The 22,233-nt window shown below is 41.9% G+C and overlaps 1 protein-coding gene across 9 annotated transcripts in view; it reads left to right on the top strand.

Moving 5' to 3' along the window:
- The first annotated feature begins 244 nt into the window (after window positions 1-244).
- Window positions 245-22,233, top strand: part of gphnb (gephyrin b) — a 129,228-nt gene continuing 107,239 nt past the window's right edge. For all 9 annotated transcript variants that reach the window (XM_088089246.1, XM_088089244.1, XM_088089247.1 and 6 more), the window contains exon 1: window positions 245-403. In XM_088089246.1, the coding sequence (XP_087945372.1) occupies window positions 340-403 (64 nt within the window). In that variant the 5' untranslated portion in view covers window positions 245-339. The remainder of the gene's footprint in view (window positions 404-22,233) is intronic.

The raw sequence follows: 22,233 nt of genomic DNA, 5'->3' as shown, positions 1-22,233 counted from the left end.
AAATCAATAGTGGTCTCCATAAGACTTAATCTGGGATCCACACTACTACCATGGCAGGCGGCCAGCTGAGTGATGTGTGCGGTTTAAACGGCCCCCGCATCCTGCCCGCTTATCTGTAGGTGTCCCGATGATCGCTCTGCTCTCTACTCATCTCGTCTGGCTGTTTTTTTTTTTGTTTTTTTTTTGCTGTATCCCAGCCCTCCTCCATCTCGTCCTCCTCTTCCTCCTCCTCCTCCTCCTCCTCTTCCTCCTCCTCCCCTCCCTCTCCCCGCTAAGTTCGATGCGATCGGCTCTGGGCCCTGCCGTGAGTTCTCGGTGCGGGCGACAGCGCTGCTGAACATGGCGTCAGACGGGATGATTTTAACGAACCACGACCACCAAATCCGGGTCGGAGTCCTGACAGGTAAACCGCACATATTGCCATCGGCTCTTTCACATTTCGCTCACAGTTCCATGAATTCATTTCCGCCGGCGGAGCTTCATACATGTCGGCTGCTTTTTTTTTTTTGCGTGGCGGCTCACGGTCTCTAGCTGGCTTTTGCAGCCTCTTGAACGCGACGCTGATTTTTAAAGCCTGTTTTTTTTTTCTTCATTAACATACATGCTACATTACATCTAGTGCTTATGCGGTGGAAGCGGTAAATGTGTGCTCTGCATCGGTTTGTGTCCGCTCATGTCTTGTCGAGCCGTTTTCCCCCTGCTGAAGAACAAGAGCTCAGTTTATGTGTATTGAATAATTCATGTCCCTATCTGCTTGTCAGAGCTGAAAATTACAGCTGACCGTGTGTTGTGTCGCTGCTAAAGATGCTCGGGCTATAGATTGCATTATTGACACCCAGCTGACCACAGCGATTTTTCAAGTGTTGCTCACGACAGTTGCTGAAGGTGGATGTGGTGATGAGCGCATCCTTGGCCTATTAAGAGCAGCTGGGGGAAGAGGAAAAAATATGTGAAAATGCGTGTAGACGTCGGCTTGTTTTGTGAATGACAGTGCCGGCCGAGGAGTTTACATGACACATGATAGCGGCTCCGGCTTGGTTTGGTGGGGCTGAACACACATTCCTGTGAATGCAACGTGATGACGGCGCGTCTCTCACTTGGCAATATTGGAAACGTTATGCGCTTGGATGCAATGTGCGGCTATGAGGCGGCGGATGGTGTTAGATCTGGTCGCCGCCGGCCTTCATTTTTTCCCTCTGTGTGTGTGTGTGTGTGTGTGTGTGTGTGTGTGTGAGTGTGTAGCCTATTGCTTTGTCATGTTTCTGCTCGTCAAACATCACGCGAGGCGAATTCAGCAGTTGTTGTCATGATCGGAAAGTAATTTTTTTTGAGGATATGGGGAGGGAGGGGTGGATGCATGATAAAAGCTGTCCAGAGGAATATCCCCCCCCTCTCTCTCTCTCTGTCCATCCTGTGTGAGGCTGGGTCGATCAATATTTCATGAAAGCCGTGATCTCACACATACGGCATTCCTCCGTATGGAAATCCAGCACGGAGGAGGTGGTAGGCGATGTGTAGCGATGGAGGAATGACTGTGTAGACCCTCTCATGAAATCTGCCAGGGAAACCCCACCACCAACAACACCACAGCCACCCGTCGTCTCCTTCTCCATCCCTCCTACTCTCCTCTTCTCCTCTCCCGCTCGAGCTGGAGAGAGAGAGGGGGAGAGCGCTGTCCATGGTGCTGAAATCCAGCGTCACTCACAAATCAGTGCGGTACTGACCCGGTAAATACTGCATCAGATAGATACAGCCAGGGATAGAGAGGAGGAAAAGCCCATCTCAAGTAACTCCACCTTCACTTTTTACTGTATGAAGAGGAATTTGGAGTACATGTGAAGAGCAACTTAACAACACATAACCCCAAAAAGCAAGAATTGAGTAAAAAGTTTCAAGAAAATTATCAGAAATAAGCAACAACTACAAGAAAAAAGAGTAAAAAAACAACAACAAACAAACAAACATGAAAACGACCAGAAAAAAAGAATTATATGTATTTTTTCTCTAACATAATTCTAAATATATAATTACAATTATGATTATATATATATAAAAAAAACAAACGAAAAAAAACAACTAATTTTCAGGTCATTTTTTCAGGTCAGTTTTACTAATTTCTTGCAATTTGTGGGGCATTTCTTGCCAAGTTTGTTGTTTGTCATTGCCTTTTCCCCGTGTTTCTGATCAAACCAATTTGCTCGAGTTTCAAGGGGTTAAATAGTTTGTGGGAGGCATTTAAATGCAGCATATGAAAACTGATGTGGAACCAGGTTTTAATGTGTTAATGATCCAGTGTGTAGGATTTAGGGGGATATATTGGCAGAGATGGAATATAATATAATCGTTATGTTTTCACTAGTGTGCAGTCATCTGAAAATAAAATTGGTTGTGTTTTTGTTACCTTAGATTGAGACGTGTATATATCTTCATAGCGGGTCCTCGTGTATGGAGATCGCCATGTTTTACAATAGCCCAGAATGGACAAATGGAACACTGGCTCCAGAGAGGGCCATTAGCGTTTTTGTGTCAGCCACTGTACATAGAAGCCCCTTCAAGATTAGTGTGTCAGAAAAATGTGAAACTGCTTTTTTTCAGTGAAACTGCTTTATTCAGTGTTTTTTACCAGTTTTAAATCACCTTGTCTGTTTGTTTTGGAGAAGAAGAGACCTGTGTGGATAATGCGGCTCCTAGTAAAAACCTCCAGAACGCCTGGGTCTTAAGTTATCAGAGAAAAAGATGAGCACACTTTACCAGGTGTTGGACGAACGGCCTGTCGACAGCATGCAGAACAATATTAAAAACACTGATTTGAGACGTGAATTTGCTTTATTTTCTGTTTGTACCGATTAAAATTACCACATAAAATTTCCCAAGCTCCTGGATTTTAAGTTATTATTGAAAAAAGGTGAGCAAACATATTTTTATAGCGCATCTGCTTTTTTGTTGTTTTTACCTGTTTAAATCAGCAGGTCTGTTTGTTTGGGAAAGTAAGAGACCTCTGTGGATAATCACTGTTAAAAAAATTAATTCCTGAACTACTGGATCTTAAGTTATAAGAGAAGAAAGGTGAACACACATTAGCAGCTGCTGGGCTGGCTGTCCATTTCCAACATGCCAAACAGCATTGGAGAAACACTGATTTTAATGTGCAGCTACTTAATTCTGTGTTTTTACAGGTTTTAATCACATGGTCTGCTTATTTTTGAGAGGTAGAGACCTCTACAGATAATTTGGCTCCTGCTAAAACCTCCCTGAACAATGAACACTGAAGGAATTTTAACCTGGAGAAGTTTTAGCTGGCTGCAGTCTGCAGTACTCATTGCTAGATACAAATAATCCCCCCTAAATCTTAGACACTCGACCTTTAAGCACAGACAAACTTTCAGATTGTTTATGTAGGTGGTTATTTATGTTGGCCCCCGACTAGAGGTCAGAATATACCCACTACTTTTTTTATACCACAGCATCAATGTCCACGCCACATCAGAGGGCGTTAATTTTCTCTGTGTCATCAGTTACTTGAATCCCCAACTGTATCCCCAGTGTAGTGACAGATTGCCAGTTTGATCTCGCTGTGCAGTGTTGCCAATTCCAGCATACATATGTCGATGTTGAGACATGAGGAGACACAGCCGACAGGTTTATTTGTATTTTTGATATATTTCTGTGTGTATATATGGAGTAGGAGGGCTTGCACTGTCAGGGAAACAAAGCATCAAAGGAGTCAGGGGGATAAAACGGTGCATGGTGGCATTAAGTTTCCATGGTTTACCTGACCCTTAGCCTTTTAAGAATCTAATCGTGGCAGGATTACTCATGGCTACACAGACCGCTGTGATTTTTTTTTTTTTCCGTGACATGATGTATTTTGACAGCAAAAAGTCCCCTGCTGTGCTGCCACGAGGAAACAAAGCTCCAAGTATTCAGGTTGTCTCGCTCTTATAATGCTGAACCTTTTGTTGCCACACCTCAGTCTTATACATCGACAGTGTTCATGCCATTAGTCTGCTGTGTGATAGGGCCTGTGTGAGCAGAATGCTAATAGAGTGTGGAGCAGTGCTCAATCTCCTTTCCTGCGAGGGTCAAAGGTCAGCCGTCCACTCCTGCATCCAGTCACCAGGGAGGAGATGAGACCTTGGCTCACCCTCCTCCATCACTTAGCCCCACATCCCTCTAGACAGGTGACAGAGCCCAGGGGATGTCTCTGTTTAGACCCTGGACACACAGTGTAGTGGGGGGATGACGTGTTCAAGTGTGTGTGTGTGTGTGTGTGTGTGTGTGTGTGTGTGTGTGTGTGTATTTCTGGGAATGTTTGAATAAGAGGTGGGGTTTATTTGTGAGAGGTAGGAAATTTGAAACAGCATAATTGGGGCGAACATGCTGTCACTTGTCAAAGATGTCACACTGAAAACGTGACCTTTGTTAGGAGTGGATGAAAGCTTCTCACGCTGTGCTCAGACTATTGTGGTATTTAGGGTTTTTTTTCCCTTCTGTCTACCTGTTTTTGGCTACGTGCTTGTGTGTGTGTTTGTGTATTTTGATGTATGAGTGCTCGGTGCCCAGTTTCTAACTGTCAGTGTTTCTTCCTGTTGAGCACGAGTTTTAATTGTCCTGTGTCTCTCTCCCTGGGCCTGCCTCGGGGTGTGGGTGCACAGTTACACACTCACTGACTTCAGCTAAATATGTGTGCCTGAATTGCTTGATGCATGTGTATTTGTATGTAGAGATGCAGTTGTGAATAAAGAGTTGTGGCCTCAAGTTTGTGACAAAGGACCATATGAACACTCCAAAGATAAATTGTGTTTTCAACATATTCATTTAGTTTCTTGTTGAAATGCTAGCTAGGTAGTCTGGCTTAGTAAGATGTATAGTGTGAATATATAATACAAACATCTGTCTTGACTTTAAGCAACAGCATGTATTATTTAGGGGCATCTAGCGGTGAGGATGCAATCAGCTTAAACTTCTCCCGTGAACCAAGCGTGAACTCCTGGTTAGTGTTCATTGTTCAGGAGCAGTGTCCAAAATTAACTTTTTGACTTACTGGCCGAGGGGGCTGGTAAGATGAAAAAACCACCAGCCAAGCCTATTTCTATACAGGCCAAAATAATAAACTGTTTTTTTGCTTTAGTACATATGTGACAGTAAGGTATTATGTTGAATACAAGCATACAAAAGAGGCCAGAGCAAAATTTTAAGCAAAATTGTTTTAACAATTAGATAAATCATTTCCACAGCCTTAGCTTGTAAATAAGTGGTAGGCAGTGATGCAGCGTATATGTGTAGGGCTTTTGAGAGTAAAGAGTGAAGTTGTAATGTGCTGCCATGACAGTGAGGAACTAAATAAAGTGGTTTCTTGTCTCTTGTCTCTTGTCTGATAGTTTAGCCAATCGGCTGATGTCCCGTTTGGCAAACAGTGTCAAGAAAACTAGGAGTGTTTGAGGCAGTCTAAGGCAGTTTAACCTCACAACACAGGTATAAACACATCTGTAGTGTGCATGTGTGTGTGTCAGACTTCAAAACTGACAGGAGAGGAGCAGCAGAGCAGCGTGCCCATAAATGATGCCTTAATGCGATAGATACTAAGTACTAGACTATTTTGGTACAATAATTTACCTGCCAGTGTGGTGAATAGTCTTCCAAGATTTACTTGCTTAACGAAAAATTGACCTGCATTTTGCACTTGGTGGGTTAATTTCAGATCGTATTTAGGAGCTTTCAGGAGTCTAATTATCTGCAGAGGTTTCCTCCTCCAAAACAAATGGTAAAGACACTGAATAAAGCAGTTTCACGTCAAAAATCAGTGTTACTCTGACGCTGTTTGGCTCACTCAGACAGGCCGTAAGTTCAGCACCTGCTTATGTGTGCTCTGATAAGTTATGAGCCAGATGTTCAGAGGGGTTTTTACCGGGAGCCGAATTATTTTGAGAGTTCTCTTTCTCTCTAAAACAAACCCAGTAAAATGAAACCAGTAAAAACACTGAAAAAGCAGTGTCACATGAAACTGAAAATGGCCCTATGTAGAGCTAATGTTTGATAAGTTGATTCTTGGCTCCTGTAGAAACCTGGTGCTGAAACAGCGATATCCATAGTCAAAGACTCGCTCCCTATGTCGATATAAACACCTTATTCTAAATAAAAAAAAAAAAATAAAATAAAATTAGTTATTATCAGGTGATTTACACTCCAAAGAATACATACCTGTTATGTTACATTCCATGTTTGCCAGTATATCCACTTAAATCCTGCATGCTCAACCTTACAAAAAGTGTGTTTCAAATAGACGTTTCGAGATTTTTCTAGGAAAGCCTTAACCCACATGAGAAGCAGGCTGGGTTATACCACACATTGGATGCATATCACCAGCTGAGCTTTTATGCATTTGTAAGCACATATGAGTGTGCACATGCATGTGCTTTGTGCGTGTGTGTGTGTGTGTGTGTGTGTGTGTGTGTGTGTGCCCTTTACATGTGCGGTATGTGTATATATGCATGTGACTCTGCTCTGCTCTTTGTCTCTCTGCACTAATACTGAGCTCTGGCTGGAAAACACAGCTTAGCAAATCCCTCTGGCCCAAATATAGCTACTGTATGCATACCTACCATGATCACACACTAAGAGAGAGAGAGAGAGAGGCTGGCAAAAGGCATTCAGTAGCTTTTAATCTGTATAAAGCCAGTGTGTATGTGTGGGACCATACGGTATTATTATACGGCAGTGCTCCATGCATGGGCCGCAGATGCTCTTGTTGGATGTGTGTCTTAATTTACAGCCTATAGAAAGCCCCATTGATGCTGGCTGCTGAGAGTGTGGTTTAACTTTGAGCCCTTCCTCCAAGAGACGTGCACACACACTCAGCACCGGGCTTCCAATGAGCAGCCAGGGCAGGAAAGCTCCACTCTGCGACAGACAGCGCACATTTTTCCCTCCTCTCTCTCCCTCTCTGTGTATCAGTCTCTCCCTATCCTTCTCTCTCCTCTCTCTCTCTCTTCAATTTTTTTTTAGCCTCGGTTGTAACAACTGAGAGAGGCTCAGGGATGTGTGGGCGGCTCTCTAAACTTACATGTCTATCAGAAAGACATGAATCGACGGCAGGCAGGCTTCCCAAAACAACCACATTTAGATCGCTCTCTCAAACCCTCTGTTTAACTAATTCTGTGACTCCCTGCAGATTGGGTGGAAGCTTTTATTTTGGTGGAGTAGTGGTCCATTTCTTAATCGTTTGTGATTTGCATATTGTTGGTCTGCAAAAGAGGTTTGTCAGTTTGTAGTTTGAGGCATCACACATACTTGATAATCATCCATATTAAAATAATACACATATATATGAACTTGCTTAAAATGATTTATCCTTTGGCGCAGGTCACGTGCGTGTGCGTATTCCTCTTTTGCTTGTCTGTGTGCACGTGGGCTTGCGAACATGTATGTGTGCCTGCGCGTGTGTGTACTTGTCTGGCTGCAGATGGGATAATAACTATTTAATCTGCTTTTCCACATAATTTAATCTCTGGAGTTTGTCCCAAGCTCACCTTAACAGCTCAGGCGCCAAAGAGGCTCACTAGAGAAACAGGAGTCAAGTCAGCAAGAGACGACCTAGCGTGCCAGAGCACCTTGACCAAAACTAGGCGAGGCCGTCATCTGTCACCGGATGGCATGGGTGGCTGCCAGGTTATGGAGCAATCTCCTCTCGCTGTCTCTTTCTGAATGACTCAATCTACTACAATGCAAGCTGAGGGTTTTGTAATTAAAGGGAAGCTACAATCTCAGACACAAGACCGTTTCAGCATCATCAGACTGTGACATGCAGAAGATTTCTTCCCCAACCTGCCATGTCCACTTTTATTCTCAGTTAGGGTATGACTACTGTTACCAGAATGCATTCACCTCACTAGTACTCAGGGAGTGTTTCTCACTGTGTGTGAGCATTTTAGCATTTCAGCTTTGGTTTTCACATGTGAGCAATACTGATGGCAGAGCTCTTTCTTTTAAAGTGGATGTCATGCTGCAGATGAAAATGCAATAAATCCTATGGTTGCATTGCACTCTATCAATGTAGTACTTAACAATTTTCATGATTTATCACAGATTCTCTGTTTAAATTGCACAAGCTATCGCTCCAGTTTTATCATTCTTCATTTGGCCATAGAAGTTAGGTTTGCATTGGTTTCCTCATCAAAAAGCCCATGAGATTTTCTCATTGGATTGTGGAATACTGTAGAAAATCAGATTTGTGGCAAACAAACGTATATAATACTCTAACGTCTTGTTTAGCAAGATAATCTTCACAAACACTTTTTAGGATTTTTGAGGTCTAAATGTAATTGAAAGAAGTAAATAGTTAATGTTAGTCTATGAACTAACTACACATTGTCATCACAACAAGGCTGTAAAGTCGTGTTTGGCGCATTTGGGCATGATGACATTCTGTAGTCTCATTTAGCCACTTTTTATTCAGGATTTCCACTGCATGCACGTGCGTTGCCGAACAGCTCAGCTGCGGTTTTGCTCCGTGCTCCCTCATCCATCAACCTCCACTGGTTGCGGTTTGAGAGCAGCACAGCGTAGCCCTGCTTTATCAGCTGGTGGGGCAAGACCGAGGAGTTCCTTCATAATTAGCTTTCCTCGTCCACGGTGTCGGTCGTGATCTCTGAAAACCTCTGACCTGTCGACTCCAGGTCTGGATACGCTCATTGTGACATTTTGTTGATGTAGTTACGCAGATCGGCTCCAGACCGAACAAGGATCTGGTGGAAAGTAGCATTAGCAACCACCTTTTTTTTTCAAGACAAGTACAAGCTTCAAAGTTTGCAAATGTGGTATTTACTGACATATTTTATGTTGTCACACAAAACATAAAAGTCTCTTAAGGCTGTGAGATACCGATACTTGTCAAGATGTCAAATATCATCCCCAGTACTCGACCAGGCCTAAAATATGACCCCTACATAAGATTAAAAAAAAAGAGGACATCTCATAGACTTTATTTCTGATACGGTTCAGTCTAGAAAGAATCCAGGATTTAGAAAGAATTTAAACAACAGGTAGGAATTTCTTGTGTAAAGATACTTCACCATTTTAATTACCAAAGCCTAAACACAAGTGCCTTACAACAAGTCAGCCCTTTTTCATATAAGTCTTTATTAACTCCCTCAATGCCATCAGTCTGTCTCTGCTCCCATTAGCATCACAATGTTATTATTTTCCACTCTGTTGATGCTGAAACAGCTCAACGTAACTCCTGACATAGCTGACATCATGGCTGGATAACAAACCTCCCCCCACCCCCCAAAAAAAACCCACAAAATAGATGTTAACATTCGGTTCACTGGTGATATAAAGATACGTGGTTTGGATGGGAATCAGAGAGCCCCAGGCTTGTCTCTACCCACTAGCATGATTTTATTCCTCCGTTTTTTCCTGCTTTGACCCAACTCTCTGTGTCTGTCTATGGTTGAATCATCTCTAAGCTGCTACTGGGGTGTTCCCTTGCAACTATATGTGGGCATCTGTTCAACAATATGCTAGTTTGAGAAGGATACACTTGGAACAGAAGAGCTAAACAGGGAAAAAAAAAACACACAAATTGGGCATACACTTGTTACTGCTTCTTATTTCTCGTCCAATTCTCAATTTTTTTTGATCATTTAAGAGGCTGTTTTATAGATTCATTCATAAATGTTGTTTGAGTCTGGCTGGTAAAATCAGAAATATTGATGACATTACAATCCCAAGGGCCGTCGAGACAAAATGGTAGCATGTTGGACCAGAAATGCATTTTATCCCTTTGTTTGCAAGTGGACAGACAAGGATTTATGCTTCGTTTAGGCGGGGCTCGTGCTGTAGCAGCAGTTTGAAACGCAAACTGACCCTTCTCTCACTTTCTCTCTCTTTCTGCATCACACACAGCTGTGACAGTGGACAGCAGCAAGGCAGGCGGACCACATGACCAGAATAGACAATACAGGATCAGGGACACGAACACAGAATGAGAATTAAGTCTTCACTGCAAAGGAATTATTTTCGAGTAGTGGGGTGTGTGTTGGAGCAGGAGGGGGGGATGTCTCCCCTCCCCATTTTGCACACCCCTCTCTCTCTCTGCTTTCATAGCCTATGGAAATAATCCTCCCGTACTGTAAATAGTCTGTAATTGGGATGCGAGTTAGAACAAGAGGCAGACGGTATTTGGCGGACAAGGAGCAGCGTCTCCTCCGCTCTCGTAGGCTCTTGTCAGCTCTCCAGAGAAGAGCTCCATCGGGGCTGCCTGGAAAGCTATTCCCAGACTGGATGCGTAGGTGTAGGAGAGTCGGTCCGCTCCTCACTCCCTCCTGGCCCTAAAGCAGTGTTACAGTCTGTCATTCATTTGAGGTGATAATCACAGGAGGCTAGCGTAGCCAAGAGACAAAAGAGGAAGATTGCGCTCGATATTTTTTTTTGTGAGTAAGCAAAAGAGCAAAAGAGATGCTGGAGCTTTTTAGTGTCAGCACTTATCTTGTTTTGACTGAAAATCTGCCGTTGTACATGCGGAGCTTGAAGCTGTTGTTTTCTATTGTTGGTATTGATTATAAACAGAACTTTAAAATGAATTGTAACACCTTCCAGCATGTGTTTGATGAGTGGGGAGGTAGCCATGTACAAACCTCTAGATTGATGATGATGATGATGATGATGATGATGATGATGATGATGATTATGTGAAGCTTCCCAGGTCATGATAGGTGAAATTCTCAGTATGTCCCCAAAGCTATTACAAAGAGGACATGAGCAAGACCAGTCCTACTATAGTTCTTTTACTCAAATAATGAAAAGTGTTTAATGCACTTTAGGGAAATGTAACTTTATGAAATTTTCTATGCATGCATGTTGCGATCATCAGACTGCTGGTGCTCTCCATTTGTACTGCAAGCTTTCAACAATAAGCATACCGGTATTATCCAATCCTATTTCATAATTTTACCACTACGCTTTGTTTTTGAGCAGTTTTGGATGAAGTACTTGAGAGTAAAAGTATAGATATCTTACCAGAAAATACCTTTGGTAGAAGTTAAAGTCACAGGTTAGAATATTACTGTATTAAAAGTCTTAAAGTATATAATGTTTACTGTACTTATGTATCAAAAGTAATTTTATGATGTTAAATGTATTTAAGTATTAAAAGTAAAAAGTAAATTGTTAATTAAAAAGAAAGTGGACAGAATTTTGAGAATTATTCCATTTATTTTTTCATAACATACACCACCTTAAAATTGGAGCGTGCATTACATTTGAAGGAAAACAAGGTTTTTTTCACACCTTAGAGGATTTAAAGAACAAAATCCAGTTTTTACCTACCTTCCAAGTCTTTATTTACCCATCCATCCCTTTGTAATTCCTTCCCTATTTTGTAGTAAGTAAGAAAATGAGTTGGAGTGAAAGTATACATTATATTTAAGGTTATGTAGTAGAGCAAAAGGGAAAGTTGACAGAAATATAAAAACTCAAGTAAAGTACAGATACTCCCCCAAAATACTTAAGCACTATAACCAAGTATCATTAAATTGTTAGATTATACCGTTTTCGAGTTCACCATGTAACAGAATTACCAGCAATGTTGTTAGATGTACAATAATTATGATATTCATACAATAACTTTTTCCTCTCTTCAGTGTACATTTATATGGGCAAAGAATGCCATAACATATGATAATTGACCATTTTATTGCACCTGCCCTGTCTCATTTTAATTCATTATCTGACATGATCCTAATAGATCCTATATCTGTGTTTACGCATCCCGTCTCACTCGATGTCTTTTCAGTCAAATGCAATCACCCGTTACAAATTTGGACAAAGCATCATAATTTGGCCTTTTGCGTTAGGGTTACATTTTTGTTGTGCATTTTCAGATCTCATGTTCATTTAAAAATCCATCTATTAGGTTTCATCCGAACACCAATCCAAGGTCGTCGGGATTTAACAACCCGTGGATGAGACTCCACTATCAACCATATTTCATCAGAACTGCACTGAGCCTTTAACATTCAAATGCTATAAATGCTGGGTTTTTTTTACACACTTGCTATATTGGGCAGTTTAACCCTGTAACTATAACACTGCAGCTGCAATGTGTCAAAGAACCTTTTGCTTTGAAGACAAAACACACTTCCTGGTTCTTTATTTCTGCTTTCTTTTTTACACTTCTATGGAGAGACAGCGATTGGGCCCCCCCTCCTTTGCTTGGGTCGGTCCCTCGCGATAACCTGTGCAAGGAGAGAAGCCGCTGAGTGATGGCGATACAGATCGAGATAAAAGATATAGTGGCGTGTTTTAACTGATGAGTCACTCTTGTGGTCCGCTGCCGCTGGATCCTGTGTCCTGGCTTGAGGTGTTAATTAGGGCTGGAGGGACGGAGGGGGCGAGGGATGAGGGGAGAAAAAGAGAGAAAGGGGAAAAAAGTCACTGATTCATCAGTGTTGCCCCGTGTGCTGCCATGCCGCCTCACATCTTTATCAGTCCTCATCTAATAGGTGTCTGAAATGCATACCTCTCTCATGTTTCACTCAGGGAAGGAGGTCAGCTCTCCAGTATCTAGCATCTGTCACAGGCTGACGAGGCGCTGATGTCACAGGGAGCTCCTCATAGAGAGCAAGGGCTACGTTAACAATGCTAATAGTCACCGCACTACAGTGTAAACCTTTGTTTCCATATTAAACCTTTTAAAAATGAGCACTAGCAGTGAAATCACGCAAGTTGTAGCAATTCAAACATGACAGTGTAAACATTCGAAATGGGTGCCTTTGTATTTTCTGCTGGGATGTTCATAGACATATATAAGTAGACCGAGCATCCGGGCTTGTCAAATGCGGCAACACGGTCGCCATCTTGTGCCGGGGCTTCTGACCGGCGGTCAGACGCTGCCTGACTGTAACAGCATCTGGACTGCGTAAATATGCTGGATGAATGAATGAATTAAATCCAATGTGGATCTTGATCCCTGTCATGGATAATCATGCATCCCTGAGTTATTTCTTTACACTTGTAAAAAACTAATTTGTTTATTAGATTAATGTGTATATATATATATATATATATACGCTCATTTACATTTAAGGTTAGTCCTATAAATAGTGAATCAGAGAGTGTGTGTGTGTGTGTGTGTTTATTATTATTATTATTATTATTGTTATTATATATTTTACCTATTTATTTATTGACCATTTATTTATTCATACATTTTAGTCTGTTTTACTTAATACTATATTATTCTATAATTTTTTAACGTTTTTATCTATTATTTGTAATGTTATCCGTATGGTAGCATTTCCTCAGTACACTGTTTTAAGTAGAGCTCTTATTTTAGCTTAATTTAAAAAAGTCTTGTTTTTTCTCAATGTGCCTGTGTACTCTCGGCCTCCCATCCCAGAGATTCTATATAAAGATGGACGACGTGCCCGCACTTACCTGCTATGCTGAAGTGAGGTTAAAATATCTGAGATTCAGGCGTTGCCATCATGCGATGGTGATGTTATTGATGTCTGCGCAGTAGAGATAAAACTGGGGACTTCGGTCCTTAAGGACATGGACTCCACAGTTAAACAAGCACTGCGCCTGATCATGAGAAGTCATGATTAATGCAGTTCTTTATACTGCTTGCTTTAAAATTGTTTTAAACATACTAATAACTTAAAAATGAATGTTGTAAATCCACATCAACTACAAAGCAACAGTTTTCCTCTCTTGGACCCTCAGCAGTGACACAAAGGGAGGGGGGACTGTGACGGGAACTACTTCTCAGATCTTCCATGTAGTGCAGCAGCTATTAAATCTGGCTCACTGCAAGAAGAGACGGGGAACTTCATTTATGTCAACATCACTCAGGTTTTCAGTATTTCGACATTTTGTTGCTGTTTGCCAAACAGAGAAAGAGAGTCAGGTGTAGCTTGAAGAGGGTTGGGGTGGAACACAAGAGACAGAAGAAACAGAGCTAGTCAAAGTGAAGCTATGACAAGTAAATAAATTGCACAGTGTGTGTAGATTTTTCCCACAAAAGGCTTGCTTGCCTGCAAAATAGAGCCCCTTTATTTTAAATTAAAACATGCAAAAAACACTTAATAGAAAAACTTGATGTAAGGAGCTCTCCCACATAATGTGGTCGCGCATTCAGAAGAACAAAAACGAGCATCTGTACCGAGAAAGTGGAAAAGCACCGCTGGGAAGAGGTGTAGCGCTGTGTGACTTCTGGCTGTCACCATGGGCAACGGCCCTTCCGCTCCTTCTTGACACGCTGCCAGGGTGTCCATTGGCTTGTCACTTTTTCAAACCCCTCCCTCGCTCTCTCTCTTTCCCTCCATCCCTTCCTCCTGAGGGCCACAGGACCAGCCATGTCGAGGTGTGATGCGTGGATTGATGTTTGTAACACATGCATCTGGGAACCACCGTCATCTAAATTTGGGGAGAAATGTTTCCGTTTCCGTTGCGACGAAGGTGACACTCCACGGAGGGAGTATATTTGGAAAAATGTTTGATGGCTCTCAATTAAAAATGCTTTTCCCTGCGGTGTTTACAGTTGCTATGGAGCGAGCGCTGCAAGTCATAATTGACAGTAATTATATCAGCCATTGGCTTGCTCGCACATTTATATTTACATCACTTTCACTAATCAATTCCATATCAATGATAATTGAAATCAAGTTTGACGAGTGTTACAAGACTTGGAACTTCCTAGATAAATATAACGCTCTCTCTTTCCCACTCACACACGTTATCTCAAACCATCTCCCTCTTTCACGCTCGCTATTTTTGTCCCTGTCTCCTCACCTCTCTTTCGCTCTTTCTCGGTCCACCTTTCTCACTTTTTTTTTTTTTTTTTTTTACATTTGCTGTCTGTCTGCGCTCAACTCACTCCATCTCCCTGGAAAAGCGAGAGAGCGGGCAGTACAGGGGAGCATGTACATGTAAATAATAGAGGAGGCCAGCTTCTTCCTAACGAGGTGTGTTTGATGGCCGACCTCAGCCCAGTGTGTGTGTATGTGGGTGTGTGTGGTCAAGGTGTTCTCCCATTCTCCTCCTCTATTATTCAGCGTCATGCCTTTTCCATTTTTACCACAAAATCCTTTCAGATCATGGCACCCGGGAATCAAATGTTAATAGACACCCCGCCCACACACTCACACATCATGGCCTCAAGTGCTTAACACACACACACAAGGTCCAGTTTGATTGACTTGACGTGGCGTGGCCCGACGGCTTTGTTGCCCTTTTGCATCATTTATGGTCTTACAACAGGCATGACTGGTGATTTTTCAATCTTAGCACATGACTGTGTATATTTGACAGAGTGAGACGGGAGGGAGGGGCGTTGCCCCACCTGTTCTTTCGCATTCTGTCTTCTCTTAATGTGGCAGCAGATTGATGGAGAGGAATAAGTCTCAGTACGAGTGACCAACTTGGATATTCCACATGAATGCGCTAAAAAGCCAAACGTCAGAGTTTGGCACTTAAACGCAACATGTAAAATTTTGAGGGCTTCTTAAAACTAGGGTGGGAATGATTGGTCAAAAATGTATCAGCAACTATTTTGTTCCCTTTGTATCATTCAGTGTCCTCTCTCTAAAGTCTGAGGTTTTTGTGGGTTCCTGTTCCTCCTTTTTCCTCTTCAACAGTTTGTCACTCAGGTGTGAGTCACAGGGAGGATAATTGATCTGTGTATCCGTTCACAGCTGATCAGATCACATCTGTTGTTGAGAGGATCATCTGTTTGTGGGTTAATTCAAACTTTTAGACCGAGCAGAATGAAAGTTAAGTTTCACTCTCAACGTACGCCTCACGCTCTGCTGTCTCTGCCCTTAGCGTGCTATAAATAACTGAACAGTGTAGTTTATTGATTTGTCAGTTGACAGAAAATGAATTTACATCTATTTTTGATAATCGATTAGTAATAGCAAAAACGTCAAACATTTACTGATTTCAGCCTTTTAAATGTGAAGATGTGCTGCTAATCTTTGTCTTACACAAACATTTGGACTTCTGGTCATGAAAAAAAATCTTAATATCTTAATGGACATTTTGATCAGACAAAATGATTAATAATATTTTTATGATAAGTAAAGATTGGGGCTTTTTTGCCTTATTACATAATTGACAAAATGACATGACCTGGAAATGACGGGAGACAGCAACAGGGAATCACATGAAACAAAAGTCTCCAGTCAGACATGATTGTGGTTCATGGTCAGCACCAAAATCCCTATAGGCAACCAGGGCGCCCCAAAAGGATTAATAATAATAACCAAGAAATAATCAGCAGATTAAGCAGTAATGAAACTAATCATCAGTTACAGGCCTATGGGAAAGATCTATTTGTGATTACCATAATTTATTTAAATAGCATAAATTTGTATATCTTTGTCCGTATTAGTGAGACTAATTTTTCTCCGTACGCATATACCTAACAATTTAAGGTCACAGGTTTTAAATCCTACACAGACAGCATCAAAGTCAAATCAATCCCTGGAAAACTCCCTGTATGCTCTGACTCCTCTGGGGGCATCCCTCTTGGTTTCCCCCACTCTGACATGTACATGTACTGTATGTGTCTCAGAGGGATAAGTGATGAGATGTGTGAAATATGGCAAGTGGAGCACTCTATTAGGCAGCAACCCCCCCCTCGCCCCCAGGCTTTCTTCTGCTTCAACACACACAGAGGCAGGGAGAGAGAGACGTCACAGAGGCTGTGCTGGTGTGGTGGTGGGCCTGAGTTAGATGAATATAGGGGTTTGGGTTTGAAACAGCCAAGTCTGAGCCAAACACCCACCACCAAAAGAAGAAGAAGAGCAGGAACTCCTCCCTGCGTCAACCTCAGCTAGCACTAGCCTTGTGAAGAAATGTGTGTGTGTGTGTGTGTGTGTGTGTGTGTGTGTGTGTGTGTGTGTGTGTGTGTGTGTGTGTGTGTGTGTGTGTGTGTGTGTGTGTGTGTGTGTGTGTGTGTGTGTGTACATGTGTGAGCTCTGACAGTGGCAAGCTGCAATGTAATTGCTGACACTGTCCAGAGGATTGAATGTAATGAAGGTAGCTGCTTACAGGCTGCTTCATTAGTACAGCCGGGCCTGGGGCACTCCCTGTGTGTGTGAATGTGTGTGTGTGTGGGCATGTAAAACTCTGCATCCTGGGAAATAAGGAGAGCCGAATGGTTTGCGCATACACATACGCACATGTATTACCACCCACCCACTCACACATTAACAAACACATCAACAAGCATCGGCAGCACATGGAACGTGTTGATTCTAACTTTAATCTATAGGAGTTCCTCTCCTCCGTGTGTTTGCTACTTTAATTAAGTCTTTTGCAACAAGATACAGCTTTAACCAAGCCATCCTCTCTTCAAAATGCCTTCTTTTGTGGCAATCCTACGCTGCATTTTTGATGCTTACACACATCATTATGCATCACGCTTGACATATTGGAGTGTTATGAACCAAGGGAAGTAGGACTGCGAGTGATGCGTCTGACACTGAGGTCTTCAGTTCTTTTTACTTGATAAAAATCAGGGTTAAGCCGAGTATTCTGATAAAACGAATATCTCATACAGATAATTTACTTTTTAAAAATTGCAAGTATCATCAGAGTAAAATGTGTCAGTATCTCTACTCGTGATGAAAGAAAATCTTAATTTGGGTTGCTGTGTTCACTCTCTTAAGGCTCATTTATGCCTTCTTTACGTATGAAAATAGATGACTATTTTAAATGTTGTAAATATCACTGCCCTCATTTTGGCACAGTTACAGCCAATAGGTGGCACTAAAGGCTGTAGTCTAAAGTTTCACACAACAGCAAACAAAGCGAGGTGGTAATATTACAGCTTTAAGCGTAAGAAGCATAGTAGATGGTGGATGTCTGGATGTCTAGCTGCTTTGAGTTGCAATAAAAATTGTGCTTCAGGGTTTTTCTGATGACCATTGTATGAACTTTACTTTTTAGTTTGGATTTCTGTGTCGTTGTACCTCCGTCGTCATCTTCTTACTTGTGGTTGGTGTGTGCTGTTGTGACCGGTCACAAAAATGGTGGCACCAAGGCACTGTGACGTCACATGGACCACGTGAATACGTTATCACATATTACCAATTCATTCCATTCCACCATGTGTTAAATGCCTTCTCCGTCTCCTACAGTCGTATCTGTGTGCACAAATATGGATAAAACAAACAGACAAAAGGCTCAGTCCTTCTCCATATGTAACACTGACCAAAAATGAACCCTTACTCTTGTGATCAAAAATGATCTTAGGCTCAATTTTAAGATAGTTCTGTAAATAGTTATATAATAATAATGATGATGATAAGTATAGCAGCTTTGCCCACTCTTAGGCTTAGGCTGCACCACTCCCAGTTCATTCTGAATATAGATATGGATACCAGGAATTTAGTTGGTTAAACAGAGAAGGATAATGGTGTACTTGCTCATCCATAATGAATAGATTCATGTTTGACTTGAAACTGCTTCATTTACCTGATGGATCGATTGTTAGAGTCATTACTGTTTGCCTTAGTACTTCACCCCCAAAAGGATCATTTGCATGCTAATTGCTTACCCATGTTACATTGAGTTTGTAGAGAAAACTATAAAAACTCTTAAAAACATAATAGTCACACAATAATACAAACGCACACTGATCGAGGCCATGTCCCGCGTTCAGCGATGTTAATTTACTGTTTCGTCAGTGGAGTCTGGCTTTAAAGAGAGTACAGATAAGTTTACGTTTCAGCTCAGATACCCGTCAGGAAGGGCTGTCTGTTTGGGAAGTACTGCGCATACAACTGAATAAATCAGACATAGATTATACTGGATGAGTTGTGTGAGAGCTTGTAAATGGATGCTTTGATATAGTTTTGCTTTTGTGAAACGTGGAGCCCCATGACTTCAATTTCTCAATAATTTTCTCCATTTTTGGATTCTTTATTCACCATGGAGGCATGCGAGAAAAACAGATTCTTCCTCGTGAATATATAACATAACACAGAATGAGTAATTGATATACAAATCATCATATTGGAGGAGTGAAGTATTGCTTTAAGCAAGCAGTAGCAGGAAGTTCCCTCTCCTCTAAAAAGCCACAGCTGGACGCACCCTTAGCTTGATGCTGCCTGGTGAGCCTCTGCATAGTTTTGGGTGCTGCAGAGTTCCGTTTTGCTTTGTTTCACTGATTTCACGATGATTGTCTGCACAATGTGCTAAAGCCGCAGCTGTGCTGATCGGGCTTTTGTCTTGCTTTTTCGGAAGCGTGGCTGGCATGAAATGGGATTTGCGGGCAGGGAGCTGGGGCTGGTCACGAGGAGGGCAGCCGGTGGACCAGACGATGATGAGGCTGCCATCTCCGCCACATGGGAACCCTGTGGAGATGCAGTTTAGATTAACTTTCCACTTAGTGAACAATGTGTCACTTACAATATGGTCGTGTCTCCTGCTCCAGAAATCGGCTTGACAGCTGCACCTCTTGAGAGACGTTGGTTCCCATCAGGGTTGGGATGTGCATTTGCCTCGCCCATCAAACGATTCCCCTGGTCAGCATGAGTGTGACCCTTAGCTTTGATCAGAAACTTGCCATTGATTCTGAATGTCCATCTGCCAGTCTAACCTTCACCTGTAAGACTGACTGCAGTCGCACCATAACCCTTGACCTCCATCCTTCCCTCCCTCTGCCTCTGTTCTTCCCTTTCTTGCTACCCTTTAGTGAGAGATCACAGAGAAGCAGAGAGAACATTAAGCTTCCTCTATGAAGACCAATCAATACCTGATCTGATTAGGCCTAAGCACATACATTTCACTACAAACCCTAAAAGCCACCAGATAAAGAGCCCCTTTGCTAATGTTAGCCAATAGCTATCCATTTCAATGCCTGTCCGCTGTCCGACCCGTCTATCTTTAGTCATATCAAGTAAAGTGAAATGAATTAGCTGAGTGTGATCCATGCAGATTTAGCCAGCTTGTCCGAGGATGCAAACTGGAATGTGCAGCTAAGCCGAGGTTGTACTGGTGCAGCCCTGGGTTTCCCTGCATCAGCAGCTTGGAAGGATGAAGGAGGAGGAGGGGGGAGAGATGGAGGGTTTGTGGAGGCAGAAGGGGAGAGGAGGGAAGCTTCTAACGGGAGGTATCAGAAATGTGCAGCTATATTGATGCCAGTGTAAGCACATTTCTATTGAAATCAATAGAGCTGCTCTCGAGCTCATTTTGGCTTCTAACAAGAGAATGGTACCTGGCTCACTAATGGAGCAGCCATAGATAACACTCAGAGAAGGAGCTGAGTTGTAAAAAAAAAAAAAAGAGGAACGAATATGCCAGTTAGGTGTGAATTCATTTATTTATTTGTATTTCTGTCAGTCTGTAATGATATCATCCTTGTTGTTTTAAACATATGTTGTTTTCTGAGCTGCAGAATTCTACAAACCAGACAAATTAAAGGGTCACTTCACACATTATTTTCTCACTTACCTCTAGAGGTAACTGGCCATGCAGACAGTTTTTATTTGCCAAGATTTTGAGATATGTTTCTTTGAGATTTTATGGCTCTACACATATCCTTTTTTCCATCAAAATGAGCGCGTGAACACAATGAAACATGGGTAAACCCAGTTTTTTGCCAGTAGACAGAGCTCTGATGCAGACTTTTTTTTTGGGGTGGGGGGTTGGGGGGGGCACATCCGATGTCACAGACACGCTGGAAAACGGGTTAGTAAACAGTAGAGAGCAGCATGGATGGAGTCCCGTAATTCTACGCAGGTAACTTCTCTTTTTACACCTCTTGCTTATACAGTTGGGCTGCCCCTTTAAAGTCAGAGATTCAAGTCATCAGTCGCAGACCCCTCAGTCGACTGAGACTACTTCAAGTCAAGCAGTCATTTATGTTTTTGTTTTTTTGGCCAGTAAGTGTGCTGTGCAGTGTACTTCTGGGGATGTTTTGGTCCCCAGATTTTGCTGTGAATGAGTGGTCTTGACTTTCACAGTACTCTTTGGTACTAGCAGCTGCAGACACACTGCAGCAGCACAGAAGAAGAGAGACTCCGCAGTGTAAGATTTTGTGATAACTCTGTCTTTACCCCTTTGCTTTGAAGTGGTGAATTTACAGCTCATAGCAGCGTAATACAACACATTATCTGGCTTTTGTTTGATATCTAGCGTCTGCAAAAAGAAAAGTTGTTCATTTGCGACCTGTTGTTAGCGCAGTTAGCTTGTTTGCTTTATCACATGAATGCAGCTGGCACACTGAATGTCCTGCTGAGACCCGTTCAAACTTTAAAACTTTATATGGGAAAACTCTGGTACAATCCTTTTATTCAGTCTTTCTTGCAAACTCAGTGCAGACTAATTTGGATCATTTGGGGGGTTTTCAGTTTATTTGACAGGACAAATAATCGCATGGCGGGGTGACAAAGTACCTGAACTAAACAAGCCCCAAACATCTGCTCTTGTCTTTTATTTCTATTAAGGCTCATAACTGTTTGTATTATTGTTTATGAGCACTCGTAAAATATCCTTTGATCTTTCAACATCAGGTTGTGTTGTTAATGTACTTGTAACTGTCTCAGAGACAGTTTATTGATGTGTTTATTGTATATCATTCAGTTATAAATTCATATCCATTTAAGTTCATAAAGTCATTATAAAGTGTCTAAAAGATGCTTTAAAATGTTTTGTTAAAACATGTATTGCCTTTACTGTAAGGTATTTTCTTAGAGTGTAGAGAGTGTAGCACTACCCCAGTGTTGTTGAGGGCATTTTGGAAAATGTGATGTCATGTGGTGAGGTCATAGGTCAGTAGCATTGTGGGTAAAAGCAACATGGCTGCAGACGGTGAACGTACGACTCCAAACAATATTCTATACTTGGACCCAGAGGCACACATGTTAAATGATTCTTTTATTTGGTGTCATGTTTATTTCTAATGTTGTTAATGTACCTTACATTGACATTGAGCAGAGAGCAAAATAAATCTTCAGAACACATCAGGATGGAGCATGGCCATTAATTCTTTTGACCTGTGTCGCTGCAGATCTAAAAGCCTTCCGGTTTCCCTTTATTTAAAAACGACTGCCACCTGCTAATATTGAGAGTTATTTTCTCTCATGCAAGCACAGAAATCTGTGCAACTTGGCCGTTGGCTGTAGTCTTTGCATGTGTATTCAAGTGCAACTTTTTTGGCTGAGACACAGGTTTGTGACACCTTTGTTGCCACTAGTTCTTAAATGTTTGTTGTTTCTGGGT

Source organism: Plectropomus leopardus, chromosome 16 (assembly GCF_026936395.1).
Source record: "Plectropomus leopardus strain MGB_pleo_1.0 chromosome 16, ASM2693639v1, whole genome shotgun sequence".
NCBI classification, from domain to species: Eukaryota; Metazoa; Chordata; class Actinopteri; order Perciformes; family Serranidae; genus Plectropomus; species Plectropomus leopardus.
This window is presented reverse-complemented; position numbering and strand designations above follow the sequence as displayed.